Below are 16,246 nucleotides of genomic sequence, written 5' to 3'. Positions count from 1 at the left end.
GCTATTTTTGAAGTAATCTTTTGATAATCACATAAGTGCTTATTATGTGTTAGTTTGTTGGAATTATGTTAGCATATAAGTTTATGTTAAGAGTAAGTTTATATCCTTTGTTGTATGAGATAATACCCCATGGTTGATGGCTACTTTTTTGTGAATATGATATTGGATTAGTGGATATATGTTTGTGAGCTTTGGTGCAGGAAAGTTGTAAGTCTTGGGTGACAAATGAGGCTAGGAAATGGCCTTATTTTGTCCACACGGTCAGATACACGGGCATGTGTCTTGGCCAAGTGTGACACACGGCTTGTCCCATGGGTATGTGGTCTGGCCGTATGTCCCCTACACCTTAAAAATGAGAAACAGAATGCTCAAAATTGGGCACAGGGGCAGAGACACGGGCGTGTGTCTCAACCGTGTGGTTGACACAGTCGTGTGAAAACTGCACCTAAATTTCGAAAATAAAATTCGCCACATGGCCTAGCACATGAGTGTGTGACTTCAATTTATTCATGTTTTAAAAGTTACAGAATTATGTGGGTTAGGGGCATGGGCATGTAGTACACGGCCTGACCACACAGGCGTGTCCCTATACCACACGAGTGTGTGAGCCCTTATTGGACCTTGAGGGTCTAGTTAAGGGATGTTTTGAATGATCTCAGTAAATGAATAGTAATTTATAAGAATTATTTGTAAAATATTCTGAAAGTTCTGATAATACTCCGAAACCCTGTTTCGTCAATGGGTACTGGTTAAGGGTGTTACAGCTTCAGTCACAACCTCAATAGAACTATGGCACATTGACAATTGACTCTATCACAATTCAAGAACGACATATCTAGAATGATTTCAAGCACTTAATAAAATAAGGAAATAAGCACCATATAGTCCAAAGCGGCAAATAAAAATCAACAAAATAACCGAGCATCTATCAAACTAGAGAGGATGACAACAAAATCATCCCTAAAATCACTTGCAAAAGAAGACTATATGCATAAGCAAGACTAAAAAATATGCTATAATAGTAAACAAAAAACTTCCAAGATGAAGACTTATTAAACAATAGAAAACAAACAAAAAAAATCATATAAAACTTAAGATAACATGAGCCCAAATTGACTCTTGAAATAATTTATCATTCTGAAATACTCTCAAAATAGAAACAAATTAAGAAGCTGACGACAAGTCACCCACTTTTGAAGAGAAACTGGTAGTGGTTGACGGGGTTTCAGCGACAACAGATATCGTCATTTGTTCCTCAACTTATATAGAGGTAATAAAAATATCCACAAAATAGATTTACAAATTGAAAAGAGAGAAGTCATATACTATTTAAAATAAAAGAGAGAAAAACAAACTAGTTAAAAAAAGTTTTTAGAGTATTTAAGCTGGACCGATTTACACAAAAAAGCCCATTTCTAAGCAAAATTACGGAAATAGGACGGTTAAATAATTATTTACCAGAAAGGGTTATTTTTAGCAAAACCGCCTACGTGGCTGCGTTTAAGGGGGATATTTCCAGCAAAGCGTGCCCCTAGGGGAGCGTTTTGTGCCACGTCAGCAAATCGCGCCTACGTGGACGCGTTTTGCTGACATGGTACAAAGTGCTCCCTTAGGGGTGCACTTTGCTGGCACCAACGGCTACTTTTTTTTTACCGTTAGGGGGTCCAACGGTAAAAAAAAGTATAAAACCCCTTCCTCTATTATTTCACACTTATTTTCTTTAAAATTTAGCCAAAAATCTCTACATTTTTTCCCCAAAGCTTTCAAATATCTCATTAAATTTCTCAAAGCTCTTTATAATTAGTTATTTACTTTATTTTTTCTAAATTAATAATTTTTTATAATTTAAAAATATTTGATCGTGTTAGCAATGGTTAGGGATTAATTTGTCTCGATTATAAACATATCTCCGTCAAACAAATGAAAACGGTAATGGTTTATTTTAAATTTTAAATATTATTTAATATTTTTTCATTTATGTAATTTTAGTTAATTTTAATTTTTGAATATTATTTAATATTTTATCATTTATGTAATTTTAATTAATTTTTATTTTATAATTTTTATAACAGCATGTAGATCGGGTGTTACAATGTTATATTCGTAACATGTCTAATCCGCCATCACCGTTGATAGAAAATTACTTGAGGGAAGCGGATTTTTGGCACGCGACCACTATAGGTCGGGGGTGCAAATTGGACCCGAAACTCATCAGTGCGTTAATAGAGAGATGGAGACCCGAGATGCATACATTTCATCTTCCATGCGGTGTACTATCACTTTGGAAGACGTCTAGTTACAATTAGGATTGCCAGTGGATGAGGCTGTACTCACCGGGTCCGTTTAATCTGGTGATTGGGGAGCCATATGCTATGATCTTTTAGGTGTGATTCCGGATAATATTTACGAAGGTCAAATCGAGATAGGCTGGTTATGAGACACATTCTCGGAGTCAAGGAATGATTCAACTGAAATAGAAAGAATACGATATGCTCGGGTATACATCATTGAGATGATTGGAGGTTATCTGATGCCGGACTTGTCACAAAACCTCGTACATCTGAGGTGGCTACTGAAACTTGTTGATTTTAGAGCAGCTGGCGAACTTAGTTGAGGGTCTACCGTGTTGGCAATATTGTACCGGGAGATGTGCGGGGCGATGTGATCAAATAAAGCCAAAATTGGATGTTGCCTATCACTACTACAATCATGGGATGATCTAGTGAAACAACTGTCAATGAAGTATGTTACATAATGCAACATTAAGTAATAACATTATTATTCAAAACTCTAAACACCCAGTGATACTGTACTGATAACACGGTATATGGACCTTTGTATTTTTTATCCTCCAAAAGCCTATCTTTTTCCTAAGAGAAGCCATGATTTTCCTTAAACATGTACCGTCTTGCACTGTACACTTGGTCTCGAACTTCTCGGATTTGGATTTAACCATGTTGTAGTTAACCTTGTAATTAATGCTATATTGTTTCAAAGCACCAAGAAAACATTCCTTACTGGAAAACTCCTTACCAACTTCTAAATCACCCGAATCCAATGATGAACTTGTACAGTCATGGGTTCTGTATGGTAGCTCTAGAAACTCCAACGCATCATCCGCCGATATGTCGATATTATGCATATGGACTGGAGGTGAGTATACCCTGAATCGCGGATTTTCTTCTTCTTTATTTGAACCCCCTTCAACTTCTTCAGGTTAGGATGGAACAGGCTCCAGTTCAGAAAATAATGCATCTTCTACACTATTGAGGTTGGGCTTTCGAGGTTGATCTACATTGAACTCATCATCCAACCCACCATGATCTGCAACGTACGAGGTCCCCTCACCGGTGGACGTCGTAAGGTGTACATCATCCCTTCTTGTGGACGTTTCGTAACGTCCCTAATCAGATGTGGATTGCCAACCACTAGAAGTTGTTGTCATTCCCTAATACGTATTTCCAGCATCGAACATCGAACATCGATCCATCGATGTGCATGTCTTATCCACTAACCGAGTGTCTTGCAGGAGTTGTGTTTTCCATACTACCACCAAACATGGGCGCTTCCGTGTTCTGCCTCCCACTAGCGGAGTATCGGCTAGGGGTCGTGTATTCCTCTCGAACAACATTTGATGTTGAAGTCACAAATGTGTCATTTGGCGATGAAAATTAAACATATAACTCAAGATAGGGTCACCCACTAGTGAGATGAGTCTACACCGTCGCCTCAAAGCTACGAACACCTTTGATATCAAATGAGTCATATGTCACGGGATCAATCGAAGCACAAAATCAATACTTAATAGAAGAAACCCTGCTTGGCGTCGTTCTGAAGATTTTGCGCCTAATTCTTTTACAAAATTTTGTAAAATCTATACTCTGGTTAAAAACCATTTGCGCTGTATTCTCTGATAAAAAAAGAACATCGTTCTTAGTGTCACGGACCTCACCATCATAGTAAATAATAGCACTAATACGTTCACTCATCTTCAATTTCTATTCTGCTTAGCCTTTTTAATTTTTCTTGCTGTAACTTATGCAACCTGAAAATGATATTTGCCTCGTTTATAACATAAGGCCAAGCATGAACTACTGTAGAAAAAGGGCGTCTATGTGGGAGCATTTTTCTGTAATTTTGCTGACAATGCATACTTCTTGAAGCGTTTTTGACACTATTTGTTCAGAAATGTCTTCTCAAAATTATTTTTTCAGTAACTACTGTAGAAAAAGAGTGTCCACATGAGAACATTTTTCTGTAATTTTGTTGACAATGCATTCTTCTTGAAACGTTTTTGATACTACTGGTTCAGAAACGTCTTCTTAAAATTATTTTTTCAGGGTCAAAATAGTCAATTTTGCTAAAAAAATAAACACAATATTTAAAAAAAACAAAACCCTAATTTAATTAATTTTAACACTAAACCTTAGTTTAATTTATTTAAAACCCTAGAACCACGATTTAATTTATTTATTTAAACACCATAAATCCTAATTTAATTAAAATCCTAATTTTATTTATTTAAAACCCTAAAACCCTAATTTACTTAATTTATTTAAAACTTTAAACCCCGATTTAAATACTTTTTATAAACAAAATAACACTAAATCTTGATTTATTTTTAAAATCTACTAAAACTTTAATCCCTAAATCTATTTAAAAAAACCCTTAAAACACTATCTTATTTTAACAAAACTCTAACTTTAAAAACCTTAAAAACCCTAGGCACTAAACATAAAAAAATCCCTAACATAAAAAAAAAAAAGAGAGCAAAGCGCTCCCCAAGGTGTGCTTTACTAAAAATATCTCCTTAAACACGGCCAGGTAAACACGTTTTGCCAAAAATAGCTCTTTCCAATAGATAATAATTTAATCGGTCCATTTACATAATTTTACATGGAAATGAGTTTTTTTTTTTTTTGTGTAAATCGATCATTTAAGCTTGACCAACTTAAATAGTATAATATAATTCAATTTTTTTTTATATATATTGAGCATATATTAATCAAGCAATAACTACACTCAAATATTGAGATATTCTTCCAAAGAAAACTTGTTCTAGAAAAATTCATTATATTAAAGTAGAAAACCCAAATAAATGAGTTCGAAATAGAACGAACATATATATCAATCCCGAAAAAGAAACTTCAGGTTTTGCATTGAATTCCATCAAGCGAGCAACAATGGGTTTCTTGGAGCTGCTGTAATGTAAATAGTAAATGTAGTGTATGTCCATACACTCAACAGAGGAGTAAAAGAAAAGAGAAGATGCAATCTCGTGCTCCGCCAACCAAATCCAAATGGGAAATTCCATCGCTCACAAAACCCGTTACGCATTGACCTTCCTCTGCTTCATACTTGTCGTCCTCTTTACCCTTTTCCTCTTCACCAAACGTACGCTCGAACCCTACCTCTCCTTCTATCAACCATCCTTCCATATCCACTCTTCAAATGCCGCATTCATTGATGGTAACCAAACTCTTGACACTGCTCACGAGAATAGGGAAATGTGTGATCTTTACACTGGAACTTGGGTGAAAGACGATGACTACCCAATTTACAAACCGGGTTCTTGCCCTTATGTTGATGAGGCTTTTGATTGCCAAAGCAACGGGAGGCCAGATTCTAATTACTTGAGATGGCGTTGGAAGCCTGACGGCTGCGATCTTCCGAGGTATGCTCTTTCTTTCATTTTCGGTCAAGTTATATTTTATATGCATATATTGTTAAAACTGTTAATGCTTTGCCAAGTCTTGCAGTTGTTAGGCGCTGGTTTAATTCCCATATTTATTTATCTACTTTTCTTTAAGTTAATGCTGAACCTAGATTTTGCTGAAAACATTTATCGAAGGTATAAGTTATTTGTTCTACATGCTTTCAGTTGCCCCTAAGTTCAGTGACTAAACTTGAGTGTAAGCATAATTGCCTTCTAAATCACACAGTTAGTTGCATACAGTAATGATTGTTGTTATTTTGAGGTGACCTTATTGTTTAAGCACTCAATCAGTAAATAAATGTCTAGTCGATGAGCTATTTGCTTCACTAAAAGTTCGGTTAGCCAGATGTCGTTCCTCTTTAGGAATGCATTTGCTTTTCTACTACATATATGAGAGATGCTATAAAGATGAAACCATCTTAAGTGATGAGAAACGAGATAAACTACCAAGAAGAAGAAGATGCATATGGCTGAAAGTCATAATTGATTAACTTGCATTCGATGAGTACATGTTATGACTTTATACAACAAGCCATCTGCAGCTAATAGAAGCTAAACTGACTAACTGCTTCCTAGCCAACTCAGTAACTAATCACTTGACTAACTGCCTATAACCATATTACAACTGATCCTTAACATTAAGTTCTGGTTCATTGATGTGTAATTTTCAATTGTTGCTTTAAGTTATGACTTCTGTTTAGCTTATTAACAACTGAATTAACAAGCAAAACAGAGGTCACCATGTCTGATTTAGGCCGAATGCTAACATATTAGCTTGTCAAGAAATTATGCACATGTTTTTGGCTGGTTAAACATCGAGAGTACCAGCTTCAGGCTTCTTGAAGTTGAGGAGAAATGTTCACGCCGAAGGATGTCTATGTTTTCATGTTATGGAACCATATGATTTTTTTTGTTTTAAGTTCACCTAGGTTATGTGTCTATGTCATCGATATTGATTCTTGAGACTTAACCCTAGCTAGGCTTGTTGGTTATGCTGTTCTAAGTGTGCTGGTACTCATTGGGTAGTATGATGAGGTAAGTGCTTTTCTTTTTTATTTTCTGGAAAACCTTTTATGTAGTGGTGTTGAGTTAAGGCACCAAGACAAGGAGTATACTCTTTATTTTGCTGGGCAACGTATTCGCTTATATCAGTCTTTACTAAACATTCATTTCCAGACTATATGCTACTGGAAGAATAAGCGCCTTTTTTTCTGATTAATGTCCTAATTAACCTTTAGGCTATTGAAAGAGGGAGTCTTTGAGTTAAGATAGAGAAAACTGGTTTTTGTTCTGTTGGGAATATGACAAAACAGTATTTTTCTTTCATTTTAATTTGTATATTTTGTTAGTACATCATTGGCGCTTTTCTTTTTCACTACCTCATCATTTTTAAATTTGAAATACCCTCTTTGTATCACTTCAATGTTAATAATACTTAAAGGATGAGTTTAGCCATCAGAATCTTCACTTTAACCTATCATACCTGTGTCTGACATTACTTTGGCACTTAAAATTCATATAGCTATGACCCTTGGATCCTCAAAAGTATTGTTAAAAGTATCCAAGAAACATGAAGTACCCTAATTGGTCAAATACCTGTATTCTGGACCCCCAAGTCCATGTAATGTATCAAGCGGGATCTCTTTGGTATTTCAGTTAATGCAATTATTAGCTTGATGCTAGTTCTAGAGAAAGTGATCTTGGCAGCTATAATTCATCTAAGAGTTTGGAAAAGAGTGGTAACTCCTAACATTGTGTCCGCAGCCCATGTGTTGAAAGTTCCCCCAAAACTACAAATGTTTACATTTGGCTTTTGGACTTTGTAGAGTTGTAAGCTTGTTTGTGTCAGAGCAGGAACAGCTGGTTGGTTATTTTGGTTTCTATAGATTTATAATATATAGTTGCAGGAAACGTAAGGGAAAATCGCTTATGGCAAACACAGAAGGAAAATCTTTTTCTTTTCTAATTACCCCTTTCTTTTGTTTGTATGTTGGTTCAAGGGGTAAGAGATGCTTATTACCATTCAGATTTTTGGTCTGTAGAATACAGACAAGAATTCCAATATTTTAAAGCTTCTATGCTAATGACTAGGATTAGAAGTAAGTAAGGGCCGGTTGCTGACTTTGGATTTCAAGTCGAGGTGTATCTTTTTTCATTCTGTTGATTCAACTTTTGTACTATTAACCTCAAACTTCCTGTCCTTGCTTGAGTTCAAAGTGTACACTAAATGTTCTTACGTGAATCTAAGAATATATAATATTTTCACCTTTCCCACTGTAGAATCTTTGAATTCATCTTTGAAGCTAGAAATGCTGTGTACCTATTTCACTGAATTGGAAGTGGAACTTGCAATTCATTAGTGTATATACTGTCCCTGTAGTGCCATATTGGTTGCCTAGGTGTAGCTTCTTCTCCATTTAACAGTAATTCTCTCATGCATTACTAACTAATTGCAGGTTTAATGCTACTGACTTCTTGGAGAGACTAAGAGGTAAAAGGCTGATGTTGGTTGGGGACTCCATGAACCGTAATCAGTTTGAATCAATCTTATGCCTCCTACGTGAAGGCCTTACGAATAAGAGCAAAATGTATGAGGTCCATGGATACAAGATAACTAAAGAAAGAGGGTATTTTATATTTAAATTTGAGGTAACATGCTTGTTATATTTCTTTATTACTTAAGTTTAATACCAGATAGATTTCATACATTCTTCTAAGGGCTGCAATTTCCCTTTTAGATCGCTCACTCACAATATTGTCCTATAATCTTCTTGACTCTTTTATTCATATTTTGGTAATTGGATAAGTACATCTTACAAGCATCTTTTTCAAATAACCTTTTGACATCATCAAGCAGTTATAGTCATTAATGTTGACTCCTTGTTTAAGTTGCTTCTAAAAATTTAAAATCACATTATAAAGAAATGCAAGCTTCATTAGCAGTTTGCCTCTGAATTTTCATATATTTTTTGATAATTTTGAACAGGACTATAACTGTACAGTGGTATTTGTAAGGTCACATTTTCTGGTGAAAGAAGGAATCCGCATTAATGAGCAAGGGAATTCAAATCCAACTCTATCAATAGATAAAATTGACAAGACATCTGATCGATGGAAGCAGGCTGATATTCTCATTTTCAATACCGCTCACTGGTGGGTTCATGGAAAGACTGCCCGAGGGTACATCATCGATCTTACTATGGTTATACTTCATACTTGTTTTACTTTTATGCTACATTTGTTTACTTTTCTGATCATTGATATTCAGAATCACTGGTTTTCTCCTTCCGTTTGCAATTATAAATTTGCTTCAATAGACTTGTTTACAAGTATTGGTGCATTGCAAATATTGCAATGCATAGATCATGAAAGTTTAGTTTAGTTTAGTGTTTTTAAACCTTTTATTTCTATATCGTATCTCCTCAAAACAATATAGGACTTTTCTATGGAGAGTAACGAATATTTAGTTGATACAGGATAAATTATTACAAAGAAGGTGATTATCTTTATCTGAAATTAGATGCTGTTGAAGCTTACCGAAGAGCCTTGAAGACCTGGGCAAGATGGATTGATGAAAACATCAAACCGGAAGCAAAGTTGGTCCTCTATCGTGGATACTCTTCTGCTCATTTCAGGTATAGTGGAACCCGTGTTATTAATAATTAAAATAGCTTCCATCGCGTCCTTTTTATCATCATTATTTCAGGTTAGCTTCAATTTTATCCCATTGTCAAAGTTGAGAAAAGTGCTATATTATAGGCGCTAAATGTATAATTAGCCTTTTAGAAAAAATCATACAGGAAAATAAGATTAAGATTCATGTGATTCATTGAATTCCAAAATGAAACAGCTTGCTTACCTTGTGGTCAATAGGGTTTGTCATCAAAGAATTCCATAAATTTTACACACAAATTATAAAGTATTTTACATGATGACATGAACTATGCACAACGCATGCACACAAATTGTTGCAGATATATAGGATTACATTGGCTAATTAATTTCTGCTACCTGAAATAGGGGAGGGGATTGGAACTCAGGTGGATCATGTACTGGGGAATCTGAACCAATCTTGAGCGGAGCCGTCCTGGACACGTATCCTTTTAAAATGAAGATAGTGGAAGAAGTGATTCAGGAAATGGAGGTCCCTGTGATACTGTTGAACATAACGAGGCTGACCAATTCTCGCAAAGATGGCCATCCAGGGATCTATGGGAAGGCATTGAAAGAAGGGAAAACGAATTCTATGAGGCGGGAAGATTGCAGCCACTGGTGTCTTCCAGGGGTTCCTGATGCCTGGAATGAGCTTATCTATGCCACTCTAGTCCTCAAGAAATAATTTTGAAAAGGATATAAGTTTCAACTTCCGGATTAGAAGAATAGGTCAAATTTTGATTTTGGTCCTTATACTATGTTCAAATTTTATATTTAACCACTACATTTTAGCTTGACATTATTTTAACCATTCCATTTAAAATGCCAGTATAGATTTTTTTTTCTTCTGAAAACAACCTTCTAACTCGTCATATTGATATAGAAGCTTTTGTGTTAGAAGGGATTTTTAAGAAAATATTTTGCTTGATGTTTTAATTGGAATAGTTAATAAATTAGCTATCCACTAAAACTACTATGATTGAACTCCTCATTATATACAGTTATGAAAATAATTTAGATTTATGCTTTCTTCAATGTCTTTGTCATTAGTGTATTACCTTATAAGATATCCTTATCTCTTTGGATTAAAATTCGTTCGCCCAATATGATCTTATTTTATCTTATGGTTACTATTACATCTTCTATGATGAAAATGATTGTTACTAACAAATAGTAATAACAATTATTTGTCCTAGACAAATAACTTGTGGTCACGTTCCTTTTTCATAATCCATGCAATGTCGGTGAGATTATATCATTTACTCTTTGAACGACCTATGAATTTTACTATTGTAAATGAAGTCATGCCATCCATAAGTCATATACTCAATATATTAGCTTTCGACTTTAATACCAATTGAACCCAGGCCTTTAATATATTAAAGTGTGCGAGTCGTATACATATAGTCAATCACTTTTTCAGGATTGAGGTAAGCCACACTATAAATGTCACAAGTGAATAAATCAATAAACGAATGTAAGATAGATTCAACTCAGGTTTTATCCCATGTATTATTAGTCCAAGCAATCACGCATATGTCTCTATCTTTTCGAGAGTTATCCGTTCTGATACCCAATATAAAATATCTTCTAAATTAGACTTGATAGACAACATAATAGTCTCTTGAATCAATTGCTAATTTCTTATGAGTTGTATTTTATTAATTAAACCTTAAGTAATCAAGTGAGTCAATATTTACTTTGTTCATTTTCCTTTCATTCAAAAATCCAATAAAGATAATTATAAAAAAAATTAACTATAAAATTTTATTAACTAATTTGTTCGAAAAACATCAATAACGAAATAACTATACTAAGAGCAAAAATTTCAATAAAAACAACAACAATAACTACTACTAGATTCAAAGATAACTTTTTTGTAAGATGAAACAAATTTCATTTGGCAGTAGACAATAGAAAAAATAAAACCAGATACATATGAGTTCATAATTTGCATTACATCAAGACCAAGACCATAAAATCAAATTAAGCTAACAAAAAAGAAAAAAACTATGAAAAACAAATTTCCATAAGATATTTTTATAGGATTATTTTATTTTATGAGACAATTTTATATACAGAAATTTATCTTTATAACATAATTATTTAATTAATAATTATAATTTATTAAAAATTTACATAATAAAATATGATTACTATTAACATTATAAACTACTAATAAACGAAAGGAATTGAGAAAAAAAATAAAAGTAAGGAGAAAAGTCTAAACTTGGTATTTGGAAAAAAAAAGAAGAAAAGAAGGTTAAGAGAATAATCTATTTTAATATATTTAAATCTATATATTTTATATTGATAACAAAATTGATATGAATTAAATTAAGAGTTAATGGATAACTATGTTTATATGGATTAAAAGATAATGATGAAACGAAAAACATTGGATTAAATGATACGTGATACTATTGGCTGGTTGAAAAACATTGAAAATTTGGATTTATGAATAAAATAAAGGTAGAAATCCAATAGTAATAGTAAAGATGCTAAGCATCCAACCCCGTGTATCTTAGATATAAAGAAAATGGTTGTGGGGGAATATTATAGTGATAAGCCTATGATCTGTATCCCCACTTCTATAATGGGTTGGTACGTAATTTCCTATAAATAAAATAAAAAGAAATTCCCAATTGGATTTAGTCTAAAGAGTGAATAATGATAAAAATAAAAAGGAGAGCGACATGAGAGGGCAGCCAAGGAGAAACAAAAGGAGAGGGGTTGACTTTCTCCACGTGGGAGATGTGGACAACCGTCATCTCTTTCTCCTTGTCCTATTCTTTCTCACTGTTTTTCCTCCTCCGTACGTCCTTTTTTAGAACCCCAAACCCAACCATTTCCTATGTTCTTTTGTCTCAGATTTTTCATGCTCCTTTTTTCTCTCAGCTTACAGTCTTGTGGTGGTGTTTAGATAATAAAGTTGTTAGAAAATGATGTACGAAGAGCAGCAGCAAGTGATGATGAGAATGGTGGAATTGAACAACAACAATCAGAAGGGAGATGAGAGAAGTGGGAGAAGGTTTATAGAAGATGAAGAGAGGTTGAATATAGTGGATTTGAGTGGGATGTCTTTGGATTCTCTTCCCAAACCTTCCCTAAATTTGACTACCATTTGTAAATTAAACCTCTCCAATAATAATCTTCAGGTATACATCTCATCTTTCTCTCTCCCTATATGCATGTATGTTTTGGAGTTAATCCTGTAGCTTCCTAGTAGTATTGTTATACAGTTATAATTAAATAATGATTAGACTTGACATTCAACCCGAAATCTGACCCACTTTTATACGATTTTAAGGACTCTTTTTGGGGAGGAGACTAGACACACCTTATTTTACTTATGATCATATGTATCAATAAATATTTAGTAGACTTGTCTTACTTTTTTCGAATGACAAAATAATCTACATTTAACAAGTTTTTAACTTAATTTAACGATTTTTTTTTAAATTTGAGTTTGAGAGTACGAACTTTTAATTAAAAGTTTTGGGGTTAGATATGGATGAAACTCGCACCATCTCACTCCAAAAATTTATAAAAACAAATATTTTCCTTTAAATTTTATAACTTTTTGGTAAAAAATTTATGAGTAATTTTTCATATTTTTGTTAGAATTTGTTTTAACTTTTATAACATTTTAATTATTTTTATATTTAATCTTGTAAAATTAATATAATATTTCGTGACTTGTCAAGTGGGATTTGGAGATTTTTTTGCAATTTTGATATTGGATTCAAGTATTAGGATGAAGATAATGGCTTTAGCCCCTTAGCAAAAGGAGAAAATTTCCTTTTAACAAATAATTTATATTTTAATCAAAAATTAATAATTCAATTTATGTTTTTAATATAAAATTTAAATTTTTGACCTAAAACTGTTCCGTCGTGTTTTCATCACTATTTAGAAGGAGCGTAATTAGGATAGGTTATGGTTATAGCCTCTTGGTCATGATTAAATGAATAATTTGTATTTAAGTATTTTCTAAAAAAACTAATAATTCAATTTAATTTTTCTAAAACATAAAGTTTTATAATTTTATCTCGATGGTGTTAAACTACTTTAATCAACGAAATTTTTAAAGACGGTATCTTCGACCGCTAACAGTTAGCCGCCTTATTTATTATTATTACTATATATAAGTAGATTTTATCATCAATAGGATTATCTATCAGATTCCAAAGGCTCGCTTAAAAAATAGAAGGGTTTACTAAAATGGATTAGGTCATGTAGAATTTTTTTTGCCCAGATTAGGCCTGAATCACATGTATGATTTTTAAATATATTTTCATTTTGCTAAGAGAATTTTATTTTAATGTATTTGGTATATTTAATATATTATATTTTTAAAATTTATTTTATATAAAATAATTTTAAAATATTATTATGGATGGTTGGACTACATCGGGCTCTGGTTTAATTTTTTTATTTGGACCGAATTTAGATAAAATTTTAAATTTAATTTTTAGATCGAATCGAACTTGAGACATAAAAATTGACCTAAAATTTTAGGTTAATTTATTTAACGATAAAAAATCATAATGATATTATTTATGGACATACATTAATACCTATTTCAAGAAGATGTTATGATTCGTGTTAAGAGAAAACTATTCTTGAACAACATCAACATGGGATAAAATATATTTAAATAGTTTTTATTTTTAAAATATTGACTTATATTTTAAAAATAATAAATATTAATAAAATCAGCCGCATACATTTTAAATAATTATAATATTAAAAATATATTTTGCACCGATCATATGCTAAAAGTCAACAATTTCATGAAGTGATAAGGATGTAAATCTGACGTTGTCATAGGCATTTTATAATTTTTTATGAGAAATGAAGTCTGGGTCACACTTGTGAAGAATCGGAGTACGAAATTGTGAAGTATCGGAGTACGGCTTTTTATTTTGATTTAAATATATAAAATAAATTATGGTAAAAATATAGTAGAGAATTTTTATATTAAGAGTTAAATTTTATTTAAAATAGATAAATTAATTCTTATATATTAAATTAAATAATAAATTAATCTTTATGTTAAAATTTAATTTATTTTCATTGCTAAAAATAGATCTTAGTATGTCTAATTATCATCTGCAATTATTTAATTATTTTATTCGTCACATTAATTTTAATTATAAAATATATAAAATTTTAATAAAAATTCAAGAAAAATTAATTTATCTATTTTATTTATAATAGGATAAAATGTAATTTGAATAAGAGTAGAATAAGATACTTTTACCCATGAATGATTGCTTTTTAAAATTAAAAATATTGACATGATGTAATTACAGAGCATACCAGAATCGTTGACGGCAAGGTTACTGAATGTGGTGGCGTTGGATGTGCACTCAAATCAGCTCAAGTTTCTCCCAAACTCCATCGGCTGTCTCTCTAAGCTCAAGACACTCAACGTCTCCGGCAACCTTCTCCAGTCTCTCCCTAAAACCATTGAAAATTGCAGGTTTATTTTTTTACCTTATTTATATATTATATATATATATATTCTACTAGTATTGACAGGATATTAAAATGACTAATATGAATGAATCACTTTCATTTAAATCATAGTACATAACTAATTACGTGATATAAATTTTGAATGAAAATAATATACATATGCATGACCATTTCACCTATAATTTCAACAGTGCTGCAATATGGAACTAATTGTTAAGCTGCAAAAAGAAAAAAAGTTAAGTCGGTTGCATATTTGGCAGGTCATTAGAAGAACTGAATGCCAACTTCAACAAGCTCACAAAGCTGCCAGAAACTATTGGATTCGAGCTCATAAACCTGAAGAAGCTCGCAGTGAACTCAAACAAGTTGATATTCCTCCCTCGATCCATCACTCACCTCACTTCCCTACGAGTCCTCGACGCCCGCCTCAATTGCCTCCGAGCCCTCCCTGAGGACTTGGAGAACTTAATCAACTTACAAATCCTCAACGTTAGCCAAAACTTCCAGTACCTCCAAAACCTACCCTACGCCATCGGCCTCCTCATTTCACTCTTGGAACTGGACGTCAGCTACAACAAGATAACCACCTTACCCGATTCAATGGGCTGCATGAAGAAGCTCCAGAAGCTTAGCGTGGAAGGGAACCCTTTGGTTTCACCACCGGCGGAGGTGTTCGAGCAAGGGTTACATGCGGTGAAGGGGTATTTGAGTGAGAAAATGAATGGGGGGCATAAAAGCCCCCCGAAGAAGAAATCGTGGGTGGGGAAGTTGGTAAAATATGGGACCTTCAGTGGGTACACTTTGAGAGGGACATCAAACGGGGAGAGAGAAGGGTTCTTCATTTCGGAATATAGATCCATTGATGGTCTTGCTTCACCTCGGCACATAGGGATGTTCTCTCCCCGCCGACTCTTCTCTCCTGGTAGGTACTTTACCCGATGAAAGCTAACTCCGCATTGCATGGATGCTGAAATCGACTTTGTGTGGTGGACTCTGGATTTTAGATTGCAGAAAGTTATGGTGCGTCTGTTGTCATTTGCCATTGATGTTATTATAATTAGTGTTGTAGTGAATTTTGTTTATTGTAAAACATGATACTATAACAATCGTAAATGTTTTTAATGTAATTTGTGATTATGAGAAAAAAAAGGGTGCATTTTCAGTTGTTTGGCCTTATGTTAAAATATTCATTGGATTCGTTCCTCATTTGACCGTGAGTGACATTTTGCTATGAAATAAAAAATAAATCAAATGGAATCAAAGAACAATACCTGATCTTTTAAGAGAAAAACCAACAATTGAAAGAAACCATTTCGAAATTTATTGGACACATAACCCTATTCTGGAGAGAGATTTGGAAGAACAAAAAGCATTACCTATAGGTTTTGGGGA

General features: G+C 33.2%; 2 protein-coding genes across 2 annotated transcripts; both read left to right on the top strand.

The window, feature by feature from the left end:
- Window positions 1–4,987: 4,987 nt before the first annotated feature.
- Window positions 4,988–10,227, top strand: LOC108461651 (protein trichome birefringence-like 5). The gene is made up of 5 exons (XM_017761553.2): window positions 4,988–5,674; window positions 8,173–8,365; window positions 8,703–8,896; window positions 9,193–9,351; window positions 9,737–10,227. The coding sequence occupies exons 1-5, from the start codon at window positions 5,301–5,303 to the stop codon at window positions 10,053–10,055; spliced, it is 1,239 nt and encodes a 412-aa protein (XP_017617042.1). The 5' UTR covers window positions 4,988–5,300; the 3' UTR covers window positions 10,056–10,227.
- A 1,720-nt stretch (window positions 10,228–11,947) lies between these two features.
- On the top strand, window positions 11,948–16,040 carry LOC108463483 (plant intracellular Ras-group-related LRR protein 6-like). The gene is made up of 3 exons (XM_017763414.2): window positions 11,948–12,528; window positions 14,689–14,858; window positions 15,115–16,040. The coding sequence occupies exons 1-3, from the start codon at window positions 12,313–12,315 to the stop codon at window positions 15,794–15,796; spliced, it is 1,068 nt and encodes a 355-aa protein (XP_017618903.1). The 5' UTR covers window positions 11,948–12,312; the 3' UTR covers window positions 15,797–16,040.
- Window positions 16,041–16,246: the final 206 nt, after the last annotated feature.

The sequence above is a fragment of the Gossypium arboreum genome, chromosome 13 (assembly GCF_025698485.1).
Source record: "Gossypium arboreum isolate Shixiya-1 chromosome 13, ASM2569848v2, whole genome shotgun sequence".
In the NCBI taxonomy this organism is placed as follows: Eukaryota; Viridiplantae; Streptophyta; class Magnoliopsida; order Malvales; family Malvaceae; genus Gossypium; species Gossypium arboreum.
Note: the sequence above shows the minus strand (reverse complement) of the source record. Positions and strands in the feature narration are given on the sequence as shown.

Coding starts and splice junctions, on each gene's coding strand:
- LOC108461651 (XM_017761553.2), top strand. CDS start 5,301: ATGGGAAATTCCATCGCTCACAAAACCCGTTACGCATTGACCTTCCTC. Junction 5,675..8,172: donor GACGGCTGCGATCTTCCGAG/GTATGCTCTTTC, acceptor AACTAATTGCAG/GTTTAATGCTACTGACTTCT. Junction 8,897..9,192: donor CATGGAAAGACTGCCCGAGG/GTACATCATCGA, acceptor TAGTTGATACAG/GATAAATTATTACAAAGAAG.
- LOC108463483 (XM_017763414.2), top strand. CDS start 12,313: ATGATGTACGAAGAGCAGCAGCAAGTGATGATGAGAATGGTGGAATTG. Junction 12,529..14,688: donor TCTCCAATAATAATCTTCAG/GTATACATCTCA, acceptor ATGTAATTACAG/AGCATACCAGAATCGTTGAC. Junction 14,859..15,114: donor AAAACCATTGAAAATTGCAG/GTTTATTTTTTT, acceptor CATATTTGGCAG/GTCATTAGAAGAACTGAATG.